This window comes from Aspergillus neoniger (genome assembly GCF_003184625.1).
Source record: "Aspergillus neoniger CBS 115656 unplaced genomic scaffold BO87scaffold_9, whole genome shotgun sequence".
In the NCBI taxonomy this organism is placed as follows: domain Eukaryota; kingdom Fungi; phylum Ascomycota; class Eurotiomycetes; order Eurotiales; family Aspergillaceae; genus Aspergillus; species Aspergillus neoniger.
The window spans coordinates 743,542-763,491 of NW_020291137.1; the positions used below are offsets into that span (position 1 = coordinate 743,542).

General features: G+C 51.8%; 9 protein-coding genes across 9 annotated transcripts; 4 read left to right on the plus strand and 5 right to left on the minus strand.

Annotated features, from left to right (window-relative positions):
* Positions 1-3: 3 nt before the first annotated feature.
* Positions 4-1,127, minus strand: BO87DRAFT_355039 (DnaJ domain protein; the record flags this gene model as incomplete). The annotated part of the gene is made up of 2 exons (XM_025621317.1): positions 780-1,127; positions 4-721 (listed from the first exon to the last, which is right to left on the minus strand). Exons 1-2 carry the CDS (start codon positions 980-982, stop codon positions 4-6), a joined length of 921 nt encoding a protein of 306 aa, XP_025481966.1. The 5' UTR covers positions 983-1,127.
* A 735-nt stretch (positions 1,128-1,862) lies between these two features.
* Positions 1,863-3,747, plus strand: BO87DRAFT_374838 (methionine aminopeptidase 2). The gene is made up of 7 exons (XM_025622879.1): positions 1,863-1,941; positions 2,036-2,170; positions 2,254-2,849; positions 2,908-3,171; positions 3,227-3,388; positions 3,441-3,527; positions 3,583-3,747. The coding sequence occupies exons 1-7, from the start codon at positions 1,902-1,904 to the stop codon at positions 3,637-3,639; spliced, it is 1,341 nt and encodes a 446-aa protein (XP_025481967.1). The 5' UTR covers positions 1,863-1,901; the 3' UTR covers positions 3,640-3,747.
* Positions 3,748-3,996: 249 nt separating this feature from the next.
* On the plus strand, positions 3,997-5,417 carry BO87DRAFT_303824 (sphingolipid delta(4)-desaturase family protein; the record flags this gene model as incomplete). Its single annotated transcript, XM_025619261.1, has 2 exons — positions 3,997-4,215; positions 4,287-5,417. 2 exons carry the CDS (start codon positions 3,997-3,999, stop codon positions 5,415-5,417), a joined length of 1,350 nt encoding a protein of 449 aa, XP_025481968.1.
* Positions 5,418-6,136: 719 nt separating this feature from the next.
* On the minus strand, positions 6,137-7,984 carry BO87DRAFT_240309 (putative integral ER membrane protein Scs2). Its single transcript, XM_025618833.1, has 8 exons — positions 7,874-7,984; positions 7,647-7,786; positions 7,507-7,577; positions 7,419-7,441; positions 7,291-7,349; positions 7,114-7,229; positions 6,955-7,059; positions 6,137-6,888 (listed from the first exon to the last, which is right to left on the minus strand). The coding sequence occupies exons 2-8, from the start codon at positions 7,684-7,686 to the stop codon at positions 6,445-6,447; spliced, it is 858 nt and encodes a 285-aa protein (XP_025481969.1). The 5' UTR covers positions 7,687-7,786; positions 7,874-7,984; the 3' UTR covers positions 6,137-6,444.
* Positions 7,985-9,474: 1,490 nt separating this feature from the next.
* On the plus strand, positions 9,475-10,922 carry BO87DRAFT_374841 (UBX domain protein). Its single transcript, XM_025622880.1, has 3 exons — positions 9,475-9,759; positions 9,825-10,156; positions 10,208-10,922. The coding sequence occupies exons 1-3, from the start codon at positions 9,675-9,677 to the stop codon at positions 10,712-10,714; spliced, it is 924 nt and encodes a 307-aa protein (XP_025481970.1). The 5' UTR covers positions 9,475-9,674; the 3' UTR covers positions 10,715-10,922.
* Positions 10,923-11,877: 955 nt separating this feature from the next.
* On the plus strand, positions 11,878-13,475 carry BO87DRAFT_240401 (RAD52 DNA repair protein RADC). The gene has a single exon (XM_025618834.1). It carries the CDS (start codon positions 12,025-12,027, stop codon positions 13,192-13,194), a length of 1,170 nt encoding a protein of 389 aa, XP_025481971.1. The 5' UTR covers positions 11,878-12,024; the 3' UTR covers positions 13,195-13,475.
* A 159-nt stretch (positions 13,476-13,634) lies between these two features.
* Positions 13,635-15,004, minus strand: BO87DRAFT_405335 (4-hydroxyphenylpyruvate dioxygenase family protein; the record flags this gene model as incomplete). The annotated part of the gene is made up of 3 exons (XM_025625928.1): positions 13,635-14,019; positions 14,118-14,282; positions 14,343-15,004. 3 exons carry the CDS (start codon positions 15,002-15,004, stop codon positions 13,635-13,637), a joined length of 1,212 nt encoding a protein of 403 aa, XP_025481972.1.
* A 960-nt stretch (positions 15,005-15,964) lies between these two features.
* BO87DRAFT_457449 (uncharacterized protein) lies at positions 15,965-16,707 on the minus strand. Its single transcript, XM_025628802.1, has 4 exons — positions 16,513-16,707; positions 16,391-16,446; positions 16,159-16,322; positions 15,965-16,068 (listed from the first exon to the last, which is right to left on the minus strand). Exons 1-4 carry the CDS (start codon positions 16,587-16,589, stop codon positions 16,039-16,041), a joined length of 327 nt encoding a protein of 108 aa, XP_025481973.1. The 5' UTR covers positions 16,590-16,707; the 3' UTR covers positions 15,965-16,038.
* A 529-nt stretch (positions 16,708-17,236) lies between these two features.
* BO87DRAFT_355058 (ANP1/MMN9/VAN1 family protein) lies at positions 17,237-19,268 on the minus strand. Its single transcript, XM_025621318.1, has 4 exons — positions 18,707-19,268; positions 17,975-18,606; positions 17,873-17,920; positions 17,237-17,822 (listed from the first exon to the last, which is right to left on the minus strand). The coding sequence occupies exons 1-4, from the start codon at positions 18,877-18,879 to the stop codon at positions 17,440-17,442; spliced, it is 1,236 nt and encodes a 411-aa protein (XP_025481974.1). The 5' UTR covers positions 18,880-19,268; the 3' UTR covers positions 17,237-17,439.
* Positions 19,269-19,950: the final 682 nt, after the last annotated feature.

The window sequence follows — 19,950 nt, forward strand, 5'->3', positions numbered from 1 at the left end:
CGATCAACCCTCCTTCCTCCCCACCGACTTAGTAGTCTTCGTCTGCCCACCGGCCCGATCACCGTTCCACACCCCCGTCATAGCGCCCGCCCCCATCAATATCCCACAGACCACAATAAACCTAACAGCCATGGCCCCAGGACTCCCAAGATACTTATCATTAATATGCGACGCCCCAGCCATCTCCCTCGACCTCCGCTCCTGCCTCCTCTCATCCTCCCTCGTCTGCGTCCTATAATGCCCCTTCGCATTAAAATGCCACACCGTATTCCGATGAATAAATGACGTCGGATCATCCTCTGCTGTCCCCTTCGCACTACCACCACCACTACCCTCTCCACCTACACCAGCACCAGCACCAGCCCGCCTCCCAGTCCCTCCATACCCCCCATGCGCATAGAAACTCGGCGGCGGCCCACGAAACTGACCCCGTCGTTTACTTAATCCGCTGGCGGGGCGCGACCCCGCGTACGACGCCCCCTTCGTGTGCAGGTTCGCGCTGTAGCTGCTATAGCTGCCCATGGGGTGTTGGCCGGGGTTTGCGGTGCTGTGGGTCGAGGATGCATGGATGTGGATGTGGTGGTCGCGGTCGTAGATACTGCGTTTCGTGGCGTTGCTGAGGGTGTTGTAGGCGCTGGAGATTTGGGCGAATCGGTTGGAGGCGCTGGGGTCGTCGCGGTTGCGGTCCGGGTGGTGTTGGAGGGAGAGGGCGTAGAATTTCCTGGGAATTGGTTTAGTTGGGGGTGAGGAGGGAGGGGATGGGATTGGGGGAAGGTTACTTTTTGATCTCGGCTTGGGTGGCGGTTGGGGGAACGTCGAGGATTTCGTAGTAGGTTGGTTCGCGTGCGGTGGGGGAGTAATGGGGGGTGGATGAGGTGAATGTTCGGTGGTAGATTGGTCTGGTGTAGGGTGTGTTGGTGGTGATCGTGGTGGTCTGTCGGAGGCGGGTGGCCGTGGGCCCCCGGAGACGAGGGAAGGTCATGGTTCTTTTTGAGGGTTGTGTTGTGTTGTGTTGGTTATTAGGGATGGTGAGTTACATTAGGTAGAGGGTGAGGGTTAGGAGGGAAGGGAAGAGGGCGCGATTGAATGGAGGGAGAGTTGGAGATTGTAACTTATCGGTGCTGGGTCGGGATAAGATGAGAGAAGGAAATCCGCCGCTCTTCGGAAGGCGGAGCTGCGTCATCGGTCGGGTTTATCTGATCTGATCTGGTGGTGGATCTTGCTTTCTTACTACTTCGTAGATATACTTTGTGCTACGTTGTATTTGGTGCTATGCTTAGGTGTAGATTGTGTATCTCGATCTCGGGATATTGTTGAAGAGATCTGTTAAGTGGTTTCATTGTTTGTTCTCTTAATGTTTCTCTTGATCTGGGTTACTGGTGGTGTATGGGTGTGCATGTATGGATGTAGGTGCATTTATGGTGGTTCTAGATGCTGTTGAATGACATTGTCGCTTTTTCCATTTTTATAGCCCGTTATGTATCTTCTATGCATAGTATCCCTCTTTCGTATTCTCTAATCAATGTCGATGGTTCGGTCAGACAGGTTTCTGCAGGCTTCAGACGCACGCGACCAATTGCAATGTTAGCAGACACTGATACCTACACATATAGATCTCCCTTTTTGTATAGTTTGTAGTAATTAGTACGGTCAACGCATTCAATTCGCAGCTGCAGGTTGTACCTGACCTGAAGCTTCTCCACAGCATTAATCTAGACAACCAGCTAGGGCTCCAATACTAACTAACCAGTTGGCGCCGCGGAACCCTGAAAACAGCCAAAAGGCAACCTTCAGGCTTGGCATTGACCGTCTTTTCCCCGACGGTTGCCGCTTTGCCCTCATTTTTCTTTCCCCTCCATCAGCCCACCACCAATCCATCCCGGTTTGCCCAGCTTTTCAACATGGCTGCCCAGGCTAGCGAGAAGCTGCAGAAGCTCGACCGTAAGTCACTGAACGATTCCCGTTGCTGATCTCCGAACCCTCCTCTACCATCCGCTTGCAGTAAGCTGATAAGATTTCCCCGCTCGCTCTCTAGTCAACGGTCAAAGCGGCGACGCGAAGGCGGACGCCCCTGCCGCTGGTCAAGCACAAGCCGGAGAGGCGGAGGACGACTCCGACGATGATGAAGTAGAGGATGGAAATGCTGCCGGCGAGGGTGCAGCCAGCGGAGGTGCGCTATCTCTCCACGGATTACCAACCCCTCGGGCCAATTCCAGAATTCTCCCCGCACTGACCAAATCCGCGGATGTGCAGCCGCCAAGAAAAAGAAGAAGCGCAAGTCCAAGAAGAAGAAGAAGGGAGGCGCCAAGGTCCAGTCCTCTCCTCCGCGCGTCCCCCTGTCGACTCTATTCGCCGGCAAGGAATATCCCGAGGGTGAGATCGTCGAGTACCAGAATGAGAATTCGTACCGCACCACCAATGAGGAGAAGCGCTACCTCGACCGCATGAAGAATGACTTCCTGCAGGAGTACCGTCAGGCCGCTGAGGTGCACCGTCAGGTTCGTCAGTATGCGCAGAAGACCATTAAGCCTGGTCAGACCCTCACGGAGATTGCGGAGGGTATTGAAGAATCCGTCCGTGCCTTGACTGGTCACCAGGGTCTTGAGGAAGGTGACAACCTCAAGGGTGGTATGGGTTTCCCCTGTGGTCTCAGTATCAACCACTGCGCGGCCCATTACACCCCCAACGCTGGCAACAAGATGGTGTTGCAGCAGGGTGATGTCATGAAGGTCGATTTCGGTGCCCACATCAACGGCCGCATCGTCGACAGTGCTTTCACCGTGGCCTTTGACCCGGTGTATGACCCTCTCTTGGCCGCCGTTAAGGATGCTACCAACACTGGTATCCGCGTATGTCTACAGTTTCTATCCTAGTACCGGGTCCCTGGTTACTAACAGCTTGATGTAGGAAGCGGGTATCGACGTCCGCATGAGCGACATTGGTGCCGCCGTCCAGGAAGCCATGGAGAGTTACGAAGTTGAAATCAACGGGACCATGTATCCCGTCAAGTGTATCCGGAACCTCAACGGTCACAACATTGACCAGCACATCATCCACGGTGGCAAGAGTGTTCCCATTGTCAAGGGTGGCGACCAGACCAAGATGGAGGAGGGTGAAGTGTTTGCCATTGAGACCTTCGGTAGTACCGGAAAGGGTTACGTGAGAGAGGATGTAAGTTGTCGACATTTATTGGTCAGAATTTGTTCAGTAGCTAACTGATATGAAGATGGAAACCTCTCACTACGCTCTGATCCCTGATCACAGTCAGGTTCCTCTGCGTCTCTCTTCGGCGAAGAACTTGTTGAACGTCATCAACAAGAACTTCGGTACTCTTCCCTTCTGTCGCCGTTACCTTGACCGGTTGGGCCAGGATAAGTACCTCCTTGGGGTGAGTGAATCCTCTGCTTCGTAATGTGTCAAATGCTAATCAGCTGGTGCAGTTGAACAACCTGGTCTCGTCCGGAATTGTCCAGGACTACCCGCCTCTTTGCGATATCAAGGGCTCCTACACTGCCCAGTATGAACATGTACGTCATTCTGCATCTCTCACGATCTATAGACATACAGCTAACCAGACGACAGACGATTGTCCTTCGACCCAATGTAAAGGAAGTCATCAGTCGCGGCGACGACTACTAGGTTGAACTATCTTTGGTCGAGGGTTTAGGGATTGTACCACTCCAATTAGCCTTATTTGAAACGAACCAAGTATATGAAATGCATGTTAACTATTGACCAATGATGCCGATGATTATGTATAACTTTTCACCGAGTAATAAAAAGCGTAGATGAAATCGGACCATCCGTGGACCCGGGTAGCCCCACGTGGAAAGCATCCGCTCCGAAACTCACGTTGTTCTGTCCCTTGCGCTCTCCCATCAGCCCATTTCTCTCCCACACTCTCTTCTTCCTCCTTCCTACTCCTCGGTCGCAGTCATCTATGGCGTAGATTGCCACCTGGAAAGTCTGTCATCTCACCCCTACTCGTCCCTCGCTATGTCTTCGTCCGTCGTCGAAGCCACCGCGGATGCTTCACCGCATCTCCGCGTGTCCGCATCCAAGGGCCAGGCTGCGCAAGCTACCCCCGATGAAACAGAGCCTTCAACCAGAATCGATCCTCCAGAAGCCTCCGCTGTCGATGATCACTTCTTCTGGACATACACAGAGGAGCCGCACCGCTCCAGACGACAAGCCATCATCAAAGCGCACCCGGAGGTATGCACATACTTCTCCGTGGCCTTTTCCGCCAAATAATCATTTACTGACATCCTCTGTGCTTCCTTCAGGTCACCAAGCTCTGCGGACCAGAGCCCCTGACCAAATATGTCGTTCTCGGCGTTGTCTCCCTCCAGGTCCTCTGCGCCTACCTGCTCCGCAACACCTCCATGCTCGACTGGAAATTTCTCGCAACTGCATACGTGATCGGAGCCACCTCGAACCAGAACCTCTTCCTCGCCATCCACGAGATCTCCCACAACCTCGCCTTCCGGTCTGCCATGGCCAACCGTCTGCTGGCCATCTTCGCCAACATCCCGATCGGTTTGCCCTACAGTGCTGCGTTCCGGGTACGTCAGACCACCAAAGCCCAGAAGAAGCACATGAAACAAGTATACAAGAAGCTAAAGCTAACTTCTCCCGCTTCACAGCCCTACCATCTCACCCATCACAAGTCCCTCGGCGTCGCCGGCCTAGACACCGACCTTCCCACCGCCGTCGAAGCCTTCCTCCTCGACTCCATCCTCGGAAAGGCCTTCTTCTGCACCTTCCAGATCCTCTTCTACGCCGTCCGCCCCATGTTCATCTACAGCCCTCCCTTCACCTCCATCCACGTCCTGAACCTGATCACCCAGCTCACCTTTGACTACGCCCTGACCAAGTTCTGCGGCGGCTCCCTCCAACCCCTCCTCTACCTCCTCCTGAGCTCCTTCCTCGCCGGCTCTCTCCACCCCTGCGCCGGTCACTTCATCGCAGAGCACTACTTCTTCTCCCAAGTTGGCCACGGCACCGAATCCATCCAAGAGCAGAAGAATAACCAGAAGAAGTCTCACCCTCTCGACTCCCTCCCCCCACCGGAAACCTACTCCTACTACGGCCCCCTCAACTTCTTCACCTACAACGTGGGCCTGCATAACGAGCACCACGACTTCCCCGCTATCCCCTGGACAAGACTGCACGAGCTGCACCGCATCGCTAGCGAATTCTATGAACCCCTCCCCTGCCATCACAGCTGGGTGTGGGTGATCTGGACGTTCATCCTGGATAAGAACGTCGGCATGTGGTGTCGGGTTAAGCGTGCGCAGGGCGGTCGTCTCGTCGGTGGTGGGGGCGGGCGCGCGGGTGAAAGCATCTCGGCTTCGTCGGCTGGTCCGGAGGGCGAATCGGGAGATGGGTGGAAGGAGAGTGAGATTCAGAATTGATTTGGATTATCATCTGTTTTCTCAACTACATGTTGTATGTATCATGTGTACCGTGTGGACGGTATCGATTGTTTGATTGTTTCGTTTGATGACCTGTGACATACTATACTAGAGATGATATCCCATGGCTTTGTTGTTTCCATGATGAACTAACTGACTGACTGGTGCTGGTACCTGATGTCGATTGTATGCTGGGATTGACCGACTGATTTTATTTACATGACATGATGTCATTTTTCATCTATCTACCTCCTTATTTTCCAAAGTGTATGTGACATAGTTGAGTATGACTTAGATTGTGTATAGTTACTTTAGCAGTATGGGAAGACCAATTATAATTTATTGTGTTTTCATCGCTGAGACAACTTTTCCGACATACAAGTACAAAGAAAACGGGCAATGCAATAGACATTTCAATGGCATCATCATGATTAGCTTTATTGCCTGACTGACTGAAACTATGGACGCGTGCATTCGTCTAAACGGTTATGTCGCTGGGAACACAAGACTGGGCAAGGAGACTTGGAAAAGGAAGACAAGAGAATAATAAAGGAGGAGAAGAAACGCTGGGATAGAGTCAGGGGTTAAGGCATCCGACCACTTGGAGAGTTGCAAGGGCAGAGAAGATGGGCCCACGCATGGTCATTCCATGGAACGGACAGAACCGCCCCTGCCTCCCATCTACTGCATCATCCCATCACAGCCGCCGGGAGCAATTTTCGGACACTGGGGTAAAGGTTATGGTAATAGAAAAATGGAAAGGATAATAGAAAAAAGAAAAGTCAAGTGAAAGGCCGTACCGAGGTGCCAGATAAGCCAGCTGTGAACGAAGCGGCAAAATGATAAAATAGTAGGTATCACATGGACACCATCATTGCCGATGTCGACAAAGCTGTTGAAGGAAATTGGACACTCCAGAAGAGAATACAGTTGGTTGATAGAACCGGATGGCGGGTAAAAGATGCTAAGAAAAAAGAAGAGCAAGCGAGCGCGGAGCATAAAGAAGACGACTCAAAAGACTGAGAAATTAAAAGAAGAAGTATGCGATCAGGAAGCTGAGGAGGCACAAGCCAGCGACCATCTGCACTGGCACGCCTGCCTCGGCAGATTGCGGCTGTTGCTGCACCAATGGCGCCGGCGCCTTTTCGGTTTCACCTCCGATCTTCCGCTGCCTCAGGCCCTGATCTGCCAGCTTCTCCTTCAGCGCCAAAATCTGAGCATTAGCCTCGGACAATTGGGCTTTCAGATCATCGCTTGAACTTGCTGCCCCGCCCATCATGGCCGACTTTGTAGACGTGGCTGGGCTCTCAGTAATTGCTTGTGGGGTCGACACTTCCCGCTTGGGCTTATCGCTGAAATCTGGCGGTGGGATCGGTGACGTGTCGTTAGCGCTTTTAGCAACTGCTGCAGCAGGTGTCTGGAAGTTCGCATTAGGAGAGGTGTAGGCTGGGGGTTCTTCTTCCGTCATAGTCTGAATAGAACAATTAGTTATCCGATGGCTGGAGAACCGAAAAGGGGTCGGTGAGGGGTTACTTACGCCATTCGTTTCGGTGACTTGTTCGGCAGCTGAGGAATCATCTGCAGGCAGCCAGTTCACACGGATCTTGCGTTCTTGAAGCGAGGCCTTGGAAGATTTCTCGAACTATGGGTTATGTTAGATCGCTGCCGGTGGGGAACACCATGAAATCAGACTTACAATAGAAGTAACATTGGCGAACTCCATATCGCGAGTGACGGCAACAGTCTGGACTAGGAACTTGTCCTTGCACTTGGCATCATCTGCAGGTTCCTCCTTCATGGCCTGAAGGAGAACTATCAAGACCGTCAGCCATTGCGCAACGGCATCAATCCAACAAAACACCGAGAAACCAACCTTGAACGTCGACATTTTTTCCAGGGTCTATCCGGCCCGAGTTCGGGCGAACACAGTAACTATTCCATGTCAGACCGTTGTTACAACGATACTAGTATGTCGAGTGACGAAGGGGTGTGGCCACGTACTGTTTAGGGGCAGTCGTTTTAACCTGGAGGGAAAGTCGTTGTTAGTTAAGGCAATCCAGAGATGTTCAGGGAAGTCGATATAACGAACCTTGAAGACCACGGGCTCAGCGTTGTCATTCTTCAAATGCAAGATCTGGCACACCTCACGATCGAAGGGGCCTGGGGATTTAGTCAGCTTCGGATACTTTCAGGAGGGCAGTATATAGATAGATTCAGGACACCACGTACGCTTGAATCCCAACTCCGGGGGCTCGAGAATAATAGACATGTTGGATAGAGGGTGAAGAGTATGTCACACAGGAAGGAAAGGGATGCGCGGATGAAGTAGTGTACAGAAGATGGTCCCAGCAGTGCGGGAGAGGGTGGCCCTTAGAAAGTTAGATTGAGAGTGCGCCGAGGAAAGAGGATCAGTCGCGAGGGAAGACAGCAGCAGGACCCGCCGAAGAAATAGATACCTTACGAAGACTGGATGATAAGGAGGGAAATCGGTCAGAAGTAGTCAACGACAAAGTGGATGCCAACCACGAGGCAGAATGATTAACTGTTCAGGCGCAACTCTCCGTTTCGGGGGGAGCGAGACGGAATCCAGTTGGTCTCGCCGTCGCAACTGCTGGTTGGACCGGGGTGCTGACTCAGCTACGGCCACGGGGGCACTGGTCAGGTGATGTCATCACGGGGTCTGGCAATGGCCGTTTGAGCCTCGTTTCAAGCCAGCAAAGTACCTGCAGGAAGTGCAGGCAATCTGCATCCTCTCCATTTCTGCTCGCTGTCTTCAGAGACCAGAGATGGGCAGCTGCCGAACAACGCTCACTGCGGTCGCTGTCGGCTTCCATTGTCTAGACTCCATCCACACCAATTGCTCCGTACCTTATTTACTACGGAGTACTCTTGTCAGTTCTGGGTCCTGATTCGGGATCCACTATAATGACATCGTCTAAAAATAATCAATTAAATGGTTCGAGCTAAGTGTCCACTATCTCTAGAGATGGGCGGATGTCTTGCATACCATTAGCCTTCTTTTCTTTTTAGTTTGAAACGGAGATTTTCCAGTTGTCACTTTGCAATAGGGTGATTCCCTCTTTCCAAACACTTTTGCCAGCTGGTCAATCTTGAATCACGACGCTTTTCAGTGACTCAATACGAGGCTATCTTGTCAGTTCGTTTACTGTACAGCTCTATCCAGGCACGCCGTCACACCGAACTTTTGAAGATTAGCAGGTTTCATGGGTACCAAACTCAAATGCTGAAGTGGGCTCTAATGCCAACAGTGATCCTCGATCCGGGGCGCCCTATGCGCTGACTTTCCAGGATTTGCGCCAATCGTGCTGAACAGCTGTTGTTCGCCAGACACCATGCAACCAAGAAGCCATAGGTACCCAATCTCCCAGATTGGTTTATGACGGCTGTCAGGCGCCAAAATCACACATCTGCCGGAATCCATTGGTCGATCTAACTTATACTATCTGCTCTATTGTTTCTCGGGGCCTGTTGAGGCATTTTCAGAGTCTCATCATAGATCGGCTCTGTCAGCAATCTAGCAAAGCCGAATGGCAGCTAACCACAGCTTCTTCTTGATCACTAGCAATAAATCGTTTGAGATGATGGGCGAATGAGTGTTTTACAAATCCTGCACGATCGGGACATCAGCTGTGACTCGTGCATCTAGATATCCATAGGGCATTTTGTCTTATTGAAGCTCAACATAAGCGCTGTAAAAGTACGACAATCTTCATATTGATCCTAAATTGTAGAACTACTTCTGTGCGAGTAGTGTCCTGGGTGCGATTTGCTATCTTATTCCAGCCCGCAAGCGCTCAATTTTAGGACCTTGGACATATTATCAATCCTGAAATGAATTTACAAAGATCCACAGACAGTGACTGGCAAGAGAGAAACATGTAGACCTTCTCCAGCTGTACGAGCTCTAGAGAAAGGCTGGAAAGGTCCAGAACATTGGTGTACCTGATGCCGCTTGGGGGCGGCTGGGCGGCGGGACATTCCGCAGCCGGCCATCTATCACTCAGCTCAAGCTATCGATACGTCACCCGCAAGCCCAGCTCTTCCCAACGCTCAAACATTTCCCCACTCTATCGTCGCTTTCTCAAGGCGCCATATTTGACTATAGTTTTCATCAGCTCCGGGCGATACCATATTTACAACTCGACCTGTCGGTTACCGAGCAAAGACGATCCCTTTACCCCGCTTTTGAGACTCTACCACCACCTCACCCTCTCCGTTTTCACAGCCAGTGTCACCATGGCCTCCTCCGATCTGGACCAGCTCATTGAAATGGGCTTTGACAAGGAAAGATCCGAAATTGCAGTGAAGAAGGGCAACGGCAGTATGTTACTCATCAAACCCGACTACAGTGTCGACCGCTGACAGTTTTCTGATAACGCTTTGCAGTTCAAGGTGCTCTCGAATGGCTGGAAGCAAACCAGGATAAGTCACTGGAGGAAATTAAAGAAGAGGAGAGCGAGGAGGGCCCTGCACTTCAGCCGGGAGAGGAAGCTCGCAGCTTGGTGTGCAACGAGTGTGGCAAGAAGTTCCGGAGCCATGCACAGGCCGAGTTTCACGCGTCTAAATCCCAACACGTTGACTTCTCCGAATCAACCGAAGAGCTTGCTCCTTTGACGGAAGACCAAAAGAAGGCAAGGCTCGAAGAACTTAGACAGAAACTAGCGGAAAAGCGGGCGGGACAGTCAGAGCAGGACAAGATTGACAAGAAGAGGAATGAGGTACGGATGGTTACGACTACGATTGGAATTTGATTGCTAATCCTATCCCAGGAAATCCGCAGGAAGGCCACCAAGGACTCCCAGGACGTTAAAGAAGAACTCCAGCGAAAGCAAGCGCTGAAAGAAGCTGAACAGAAGAAGAAAGAGAAGCTAGCAGACATCGAGGCCAAGAAACGCGTCAAGGCCAGGATTGAAGCTGACAGGGAAGAGCGGCGCCTGCGAGCTGAACGAGAGAGGGCCGAACGTGCCGGTGTAGCACCCCCTGCTCAGCCTGCACCAGCCCCGGCGGCCACCACGTCTGGTCCCGTTGCCTCGAAGCCCGCTTCGGCCTATACGGAAACCCGCTTGAGATTCCAGACATCGAAGGGAAATATCATGAAGACTCTCCCAGTGACTACCACGCTCTTTGAGGTCGCTGCAGCTCTGCAGCGGGAGGATGGAATAGAAGTACACAGCTTTGCGCAGAACTTTCCCCGGAAGGTCTTCGATGCGGAGTATTTCGGCGAGTCCCTGAAGGACCTGGGCCTGATCCCTAGCGCAAGTCTTGTTGTCCAGTGATTGCGCCTATATGGTGCTTTTTAGCGGAGCCAATCGAGAGCTTAAATGACGATATCCAACAAATCACCAAATAAGTGGTGATGAGGTTCGTAATGATTTTGTTTGTGCCTTAAAAGCAAGGCTCGCATGAAGAATGGTATAGAATGCCAGCATCGCATTAGCACAGCACGGAAGCTGAGAAGTAACCGAAATAATCATAAGCCTAAATCTAGCTAGAATTTACCTTATTGATTCTAGACCTCCTGACTCCTGTTCATTTATTTCGGTAGATTAGGCAGTCATTCCATGATTGATACATTACAGGCAGCTATATCATCACGTGATGACGTGATAAGGCGTGTCGGCATCGATCACGCGTCGACACGCCTAGAGCTAGCATGTTTGATTGTCATTCACTGATTAACTGTCCCACTGGTGGCTTTCAATGACCGCCCAGTCTGTTAACTCACTATCTTTACTATAATAATGCCCGCGTAAGTAAACTCGGTGGCCCCGTTTCTCCTCCTCCCTCATTCGCCTCAGAAGTTAACCGCGTCTCTAGTGTTGGCGACCAGCACCGAGGGAATCCAGCGTCCATCATGATGCCCAACTCCACTGGAGCGATCACCGCGAATCCATTCGAAGAGCCACAGCGACGAATTAACGAGTACACTGCCCAGGAAATTGCGACTTTGCAAGCTCGTCTCGATAAGAAGCTCGGCCCCGAATACATCTCTTCCAGGCCTGGGGCTGCGGGACAGAGAGTACACTACCTGTCGGCCGATAAATGCATCAACCTGGCAAACGAAGTTTTCGGGTTCAATGGCTGGTCAAGCTCAATTCAGAATATTCAGATTGATTTCGTCGAGGAGAGCCCGAATACTGGGAAGATCAGCCTGGGTCTCTCTGTCATTGTGAGAGTGACTCTGAAAGACGGCACATATCATGAGGTAGGCATCACTGTGTTGCAGCGAGCTTGTCTGTATCTGACGCTAAGCTCGACTCGTATCAGGATATCGGTTACGGTCATATCGAGAACTGTAAAGGAAAGGCTGCTGCTTTCGAGAAGGCTAAGAAAGAGGGGACAACCGATGCTCTAAAGCGGGCTCTGAGGAACTTCGGCAATGTCCTGGGCAACTGTGTCTACGATAAGGACTATGTCTCGAAGGTCACCAAGGTGAAGACTGTACCGGTCTGTGGCCATTTTGCGGACACTCGATTCACGACGGCTGACTCTCTCTAGGCTAAATGGGATGTCGACGAACTGCACCGTCACCCAGACTTCGTTCCCAGGAAAGAGCCCGTAAAACCAAAGCCCAGTCCCGAAGACGATGATCTGCCACCTCGGCCAACGGACGTTGGCAAGAACAGTAGCCTCGACGACTCAATGGCATTCGATGGCGACGGGGAGTTCGGAAGTGAGTACAATGGCATGTCACGATCGCTTACAACCGCTAACCTTCTCCTTAGGCGACCTATTCGATGAAGCCGACTTTGGGGTAGGCGGATCTGGCAACCCAGACGAGGTAGTACTAGGACCAGAAACACAGAAGCAACCACCGACGCCTTTAAACGGGCCCAACGTAGCTCGACAGCCATTCAATAACAACGCTCGTGCACCAATAAGACCCAACCTAGCCATGGTAACGCCATCCAAGCCGGAACGGCCCTTCAACCCAGCACCCGGTGCCAGACAAAATCCCGCTCCTCAGCCCTTTAACAGCAGGCTCAACCCTTCCGCAGCCCAAAACCAGCCCGCACCTCAACGACAATCTATGCCTCCTCAAGCTCCCCAGCAAAACCTCCCCAACAACCGGATGGTCCCACCAGCACAAGCAGGCGCCGCCGCAACAAACACAAGTGGTGCCGTGCCCATCAAACGTGAATTTGGGGCACCCACCACCAACGAACCCCCCAAACCGCAAGACACACTTCCCGGCACGCCCTCCGCATCATTCTTCTCCGCTCGCGCAGTCGACCTCCTCCGTGATAACCCTAACGGGGTCCCATCCGGAGCCCCAGTCTTCGACCCCCACGCGGAGAGTCCCTCCATCCGGAAGACCGCAGGCATCGACCATAACAAGAGTCTCCCAGTCTCCAGACCCATGCTCGCCGGAACCGGCGCCGCCTCCCCAGCAACAAACAACGCCCGGGACTTCGTCAACCCATCCCAAGATATGAACCGCAGGATCGGAGCCCCGGGCATGAACAGCCCCATGAGCAGACCTATGACCACATCATCTTACCGGCCCTTAACACGGCCTAACATCAATGCCCCGGGCGCAGCTGCGGCCGCCAATCGTGCATCTACACCGGGCCTCGCACCGCAGAACATAAACGGAAAACGACCCCCTTTGTCTGATGTGACGAATGCCTCGAACCCTAGTGGCGGCAGCGGGCCTGCTCCACCGGTAGGCGTTGAGAACGACCCGAAACGACCTAAGATTACCCCGGGTGGTGCTGCTGCGCCAGCGCCGCCGCAACAGCCGCAGCAGCAGTGATGATATGCTGCTATATTACAGTATCGTTTATGATAAGGTCTAGTCTCGGTATTCTTCCAATGCGTTATATCTATTCATAGGGACGGCGTTCAGGGACGGAAATGGAATGGATATTGGCGGGATGGTATGGATGTTGTATGTTTTGATATAAGATGGTTGAGCTAGCTTGTATCGAAGTTCTTGACCAATTTCTTCTACTTCTATAGTGATGTGAAGATAATCTACCTAGATTAGCCGTATTCCTTCCTCACCTTAGTTGAACCGGAGTACATGAGTTAAAGGACACTTACTTAACTACATCAAGTGTTGACAATAGTACTATAAAGCAACCCACTCCTGATCTATTCTAGCAAAGCCAAATGATAGCAGCAACCACTCCCTTCTACCCTAGTCCCTAGTTCCCATCTAACCAACCAACCTAACAATCAATCAATCAACACCTACAAATTCCCCCTCCCCTCCTGCTCCCTCTCAAACGCCTCAAACAAACTCCTAAAATTCCCAGCCCCAAAGCCATCAAACCCCTCCCTTTGGATAATCTCCAAAAACACCGTCGGGCGATCAACCACATGCTTTGTGAAAATCTGCAGCAAATACCCACCCTCATCGAAATCAATCAATATATTGTATTTCTGAAGCAGGTTGATGTCTTCGGCTAGGGTGATGTTCGCGGATGCGAGGCGCGTGCGCATGTTGGCGTAGTAGGTCTCTGGGACGGAGAGGAAGGATACGCCGCGGGTGGTGAGGTTCTTTACGGCTTGGAGGATGTTCGGGGTGAGGAGGGCGATGTGTTGGCAGCCCGGGCCGTTGTAGTATTCTACGAATCTGGCGAATGTTAATCAATAGTCCGGGGAGAGGGGGGGGGGGGGTTGTTGATGGGGAGAATGAAAGGGAAAGTGGCGGGGGGGGAGGGTATGGCGTACTCTTCTATTTGGGACTTTTTGAGACCGGTGGCGGGCTCGTTCATGGGCATTTTTATGATTTCGTTGGGCGAGGCCATTACGATGGAGCGCATTGCGGAGTATTGGGAGCACATTTCTTTGTCGTCGACGGTCCAGTAGCGGTGGAAGTTTAGGGCATCTTCGTAGCTGGTGGTTGTGTTAGTGTATAGTATGAAAGGTGCTATGGGGATGGGAGGTGATGCTTACTACTTCACGATGCTGTCTAGGCCATTCCAGCCTTGATTGCCCACGCAATGGTCGATTTCGATCACGTCAATCTCGGGAAGTAGATCGTTCAGTCGATCCTGGCCGGATACGGCTTGGTATCCGGGGAGGAAGATCCCTTGATACGCGGATCTGTTGATCAGCGTATGTGCTGTGTCGCCGTAGGTCTGGATTGTGGCGGAACGGACCTCGCCGCTGTCATCTTTGAGGAGTTGTGGTTCCTGGATGGAGATGGCACCGTGCTGGATGGCGTGTTCCCAAACGCCAGTGATATTGTTGACGGCGAACGCGATGTCTTTGACGCCATCGCCGTGCTTGGTGAGATGTGCATGGATCTCATCCAACTGCTGACGGTCTGCGCCTGAGGCCCGCTTGTCCCAGGTGTTGTTGGGAGAGGTGATGGGAGCCGTGAGAACGAATCGGGCGTTTCCGTTGGTGAGAACGTACGAACAGCTTAGGTGAGAGCCCGTTTCTGGTCCGCGGTAAGCAACGATGCGGAAGCCAAATTGGGCGACGAAGTAGGTCGCTGCTTGACGGGCATTCCCGACATACCATCTAATATGGTCGAAGCCTGTGTAGTTGGGATTGATGTTGTGAAGTACGGCGTTATTGCCTACCTTTGGTTGACTCTCGTTGGACGGCATGATGAGATCTTAGGTAACTGATGCTTTGGTTGCACGACTTGACAGTTCTAGTTTTAAGATGCTGTGATGGCGTCACATATTCAGGTATCTGCCACGTTTTGTTAGTGCTGGGTTACGTGTACATGCTCTCCGCCTGTAGGAATGCACACCTGTGGGTGCATGCATCGCCGCAGTCAAGTTTATCAAGGGTGACGCAAGATCAGCCTTCTTTATATGCGCGATGAAGTACTGTTGGCTTGGAGTACGACTGTAGCACTGACTCGTTCAGTTCTTGGCCGCTTCACTGAGATTTTCAACATATGATACTGTCGTGGGTATATTCGCTTTTTGTACCTTGCGCCAGTAGAATCTCTTTATCATCGGAAGGCAAATCAAGAGAAGTGTGACATGCAATGCTCGTCACGACCATCCGGCTACTTGATTGTGACGATATAATGAGTGTGCTGTTGATCATCAAGATTAAGTTTGGATCCAATCACGGAGAAACAAGTTGACAGCAGCCTTTAAACTGGAGGCTCAAATCACGTCCTTCCTCATGTATACTCCCAAACCTAAAACCTGCGTCACGTAAGCGTGGCCGAGCAAACACCGGCCGAGGACGAACTTCAGCCATCTCAGCTCAACAGGGAAGCATCCGGATGATATGACGCATAACAATGAGCAACACATGGCGCAGAACATGACCATGTCCTTCTGTATGTAGACAACCGGGGACACGGCCCATGGAGCATCGTGCCCCAGTCATGAACTAGTCCTGCACATGCAAGTTCCCAGACTCGACCCCTGAAAGGCACGATGACTGCCGACATGACCAGTCACTTCATAGTGCAAATGCGTGCTGCCACTGCAGGCACGTACTATTATTGCGCTGTCCTACCTTGCACTAGCCACGCGCAAAGCATTGCATGAATAAATAAACCCACTTACTCCAATAGTATCAATAACCAAAGGTACTATCACTTTCGCTATGCAATAAACTGAGTCATTCATATATACCATGGAATGTGATATGTGACAGGAACGGAAAAGAAGATCTACAATGCCAACCGAACGGCAGACTTGAACTATAACCGCCCACATGTCAGTAAAAAGGTACGCATGATTATGGGCCTGCCAAAAGGGGAGGGAGGCAGAGGCAGGGAATAAACACAAACCGGAATAATCTGCGCCTTGTCCATGTCCCACACTCCACTCTTCGTGTAGATATCATTCCTGAGGAGCGCCTCGGCTTCCTCCTTGGTCTCCGCCAATACCATCATCATGCTTCCTTGGAAGGACATGGATTCGCCTTCTGCGGGGTGCTTGTCGAGCATTGCGCCTTATTTGGGGAAGAAGTCAGCAACGGAGAAGCAGGAGAAAACAGGGAGTGTGGCAACTATGATGTACCTCCCGCAACCACAGAGCCGGCTTCGACGAGGGGCTTGACTCCTTCCAAGTGTTGACTGTTCGGTGAAGCCGGTGTTGTCAGTGTTGATGACTAGAAAGAACAGGTGAGGGGTAGTTCTTACGGGCGAACTTCCAGTCGCTTGGCCATCATTCCCGGCTTGTCCGGGAGGATGCAGAGAAATTCGTTCTTGGCAGGCATGGTGTTGAAGTTTTCGTCTTCAATGATACGCAATCAGAAAGGTGTAAAGTGTGATGAGAGGGAAAACTGAGGGAAAAGTCCGGCAAGATGAGAGAACCGATGGCGGGAAGTGGAAGCGGGGAAAAGGTGGGGAGGCAGGAGCAGCACTTATCCGGTGGATCTTCGACTATTCCTACTATTAAAACCTATGACTACTATTAAGTTCCTACTACTGCTACTAGCTTATCGGTTTTACAATCATGACAAACCCACCAGATTGTAGCCTATATATGTATGTACATGGACGCCAAGCACCATGGCCCTGTTCATCTGCCTCTTTCATCGACCTCCCTGAGCTACTGTATAGCTCATCCCAAATACGGTCAACTGCTCTAACTGCAGATGATGCGTCAAGCAGTCCCCGGGAGATGAGCAATAGCTTGAGAGCACCATGCCGGTGAAAGGAGCCCATGGCTTGGGCCTGGAAGAACAACGTAGGCTCCAACCAGAGCCCGCTCACTCGCTCTCTATGAGCTTCCAATACCGCTGAACACTGTCCCCGTAGCGCCAACAAAAATCAGACATAACCCTAGCACGCAATACAAAGAAAGACTTAATTACCGGCGTCGTGAGATATCCGTCCCCGCGTCTGAAGAAACGCATTCACGAAAGAGAAAAAGGGAAAAAAAAAAAAAAAAATCGAAGAAAAAAGTATTCAATAAAAGCGTTAAGAGGAAAGCCTCCATGCAAAGAACCGCTGCAAGGGCTCGGATGTACACGGGAACGGGGTATTCAGGCGTCAAAGGATGAGATGTGACAATAGGTGTACCACTCAAACTGCGGGAAAATGAGAATCAACTCGGGAAAGCAGCTAGTATGCCTTGCGGCCTCCGAGGTTGCCAGGCTTCTCATCCGTGTCAATGTGCCAGACCACATAGTTCGGAAGACCGTACACCTGGTATCCAGCACGCTTGGCCATGCGGGCGAATCCCTCGGTTTCAGCCTGGTTCTCGAAAGCGTAGGCCGGGAAGTTGATGCCAGTCCGGTGAACATCGGCCTTCACGAGGATATTGACACCGCCAATACCGTCGAGCTCAACTTCCTCATCCTTGTTCTTTCGCCAGTCACCCATGCCAACCAGGTAAGTCCGGCCAGTGTCGTATTCCTTGTAGCCTTCAGCCAGAACAGTATCCGGGTCGAGAGTCTGCCGAAGCCGGCGTCCCTTGTCCGATTCGATCCACGAGTTGTAGTCAACTGCAAGAATTAGCAAAGCGAGGATTGTGAAGGGAAGATTGTGTACATACATCGACCTTCGACATCAACACCATCCCGGTAGCGATGGAACCAGATGTCTGCGACGGGGTTAGCACCTGCAACGTGGTATTCATAGAGGTGTTACAACGTACTCGGAACCAGAATATCCCTGTCGTGAGCAATGAAATCTTCAATGATGCTATCAGGGCTGTCAAAGATGTCAACATCTCTCCAGTAGACCCAAGAGTGATCAGGTTTGAGAGCCGAGTAGAGCAGGTAGTTGCGGGCGCGACCGATAGCCTTGCGGCGCGGGCCTTGAGCAGCAAAGGAGTGCCTGTCCTCGACGTTCATCTCGACATCAGCCCCAAAGTCCTTCTGCACAATTGTCGCGCTACGGAAAGCAATCTTCTCATCCACCTGGTCCTGGATCCGGGACAGCTCGGCGGTAAGAACAGCCATGGTGTCGTCACTGCAATCACCAACGAGGAAAGCCAGGTCAATGAGGTTGTGAGGGTACGTCAGCTTGTAGAGGAGATCGAAGTAGTTGACCAGATGTTCGGATGCGTCTCTCAGAGGGGTGAGGATGAGCACCCGCTCAGAATTCGAGATGGCCTGGGAGGTAGACTTGATGGGGTTGAGGTCGACGGTCTTGATGCTCGAGGAGTTCACTTCGTAGGCGGCGTGATGGTTGAAGAGGACAGGGGTCTGTGTGTGCGCGGTCCACTCGACCATTTCGTTGATGCTCATCTCCATCGGCGATTTTGAAGGGCCATAGCAGTAGAAGCTACATGCAGCCGTTAGCGTTTTCTGGTCGCGTGCCTGCAAGTCGTTGCCAGGGACCGGGTGTCGCGGGCAGCCCTGTCAACGTCGAGTCAGGTACTCACCTCTGCATCTCCGACGCTGACTTGCTGATGCCACGCCATAGTAGGATTACAAGACCAGTGATGGCCAATGAGACCAGAAAACGGGTCCGTGTGACCAGGAACAGAACAGCCCGCCATGGAGGCAGCCGTGCTTTGGCAGACTTCCACGTTACACCACCCTTGGGGAGCAACATCTTCGCGACGGGGGAGAAAAAGGGGAAATAAGATTATGAGTTGGTCAGGAAAGCGAGCAGAATGGTCTCGCTTTTCGTAAACAGAAACCGTCGACGCCTACAGCTAGGCGACGATTTCTGGGGATGGGGATGTCTATCGCTGGGACACCAGAGTCCAGGGAGATCGATCAATCTGTCGTGGAGCGGACAACACGATGCAGAACGGGCGGCGGAAGAGACGGACCGTCCGGGGAAGGGAAAAGGAGCGGGTTTGGACGCGATGCAGATAATGGCAGGGACGATCACACAAAATCGAGACTGAAATCTGACGGATCGAAGGCGTCGACAGGGGAGGTCGGAGTTGACGATGCGAGATGCGATATGGAGAAGGGGGGGGGGGGGGGTTTGGTTGGAAGCCAGCGATCGCCCGGGGCAGGAAAAAGGTAGGGAAAAGGCTGGCTGCGGGAGCGTGGTGCGGCACCGGAGGCCCCCAGCAAAGAAGGAGTAGGTTTCAAACGAATGTGAGAAGCAGACGATGAACGATCAGGACACAAAGTGATCTGACCAGTTCTCAGTCAAGCGACACAGAGAAGTCCAGGGGAGGATAAGATGAATGGAATGGTCGTCGACAGAAGAGAAGTTCCAGGTTGACAGGGAAGATTCGACCCGCCGAAGTTCCAGCCAGACTCAAAGTCCAGTTGGCCGCTTCGGGATTGGCCCGCCGCTTTTAATTTTTCTTTTTTATTTATAGCCGCGGGTGACTAAGGAGACCCTTAATCAGCTGCATAACCCTCATCCACGGCATAACTCAACGACCGAATTGCACTATGTATCACTACTAACAAATCTACTCGACTCTTCCAAAGGTCTACTACCTCATGTTTGAAGCAGTCACCCGCTACTCTGTACCCCATTTGGGTTTACTTCTTTATTTTTCTTTATAAATAAGAATATTTTCATGGTCATCTCGCTCTATGCTGATAGTTACAAAAATTTACCCCATTGGAACCGAACCCTGAAAAATAAGCAGAAGACATCACAAAAGAAATAGATACCGAAATCAGTCGTGTATGTATAGTAAAGCGGAAAACG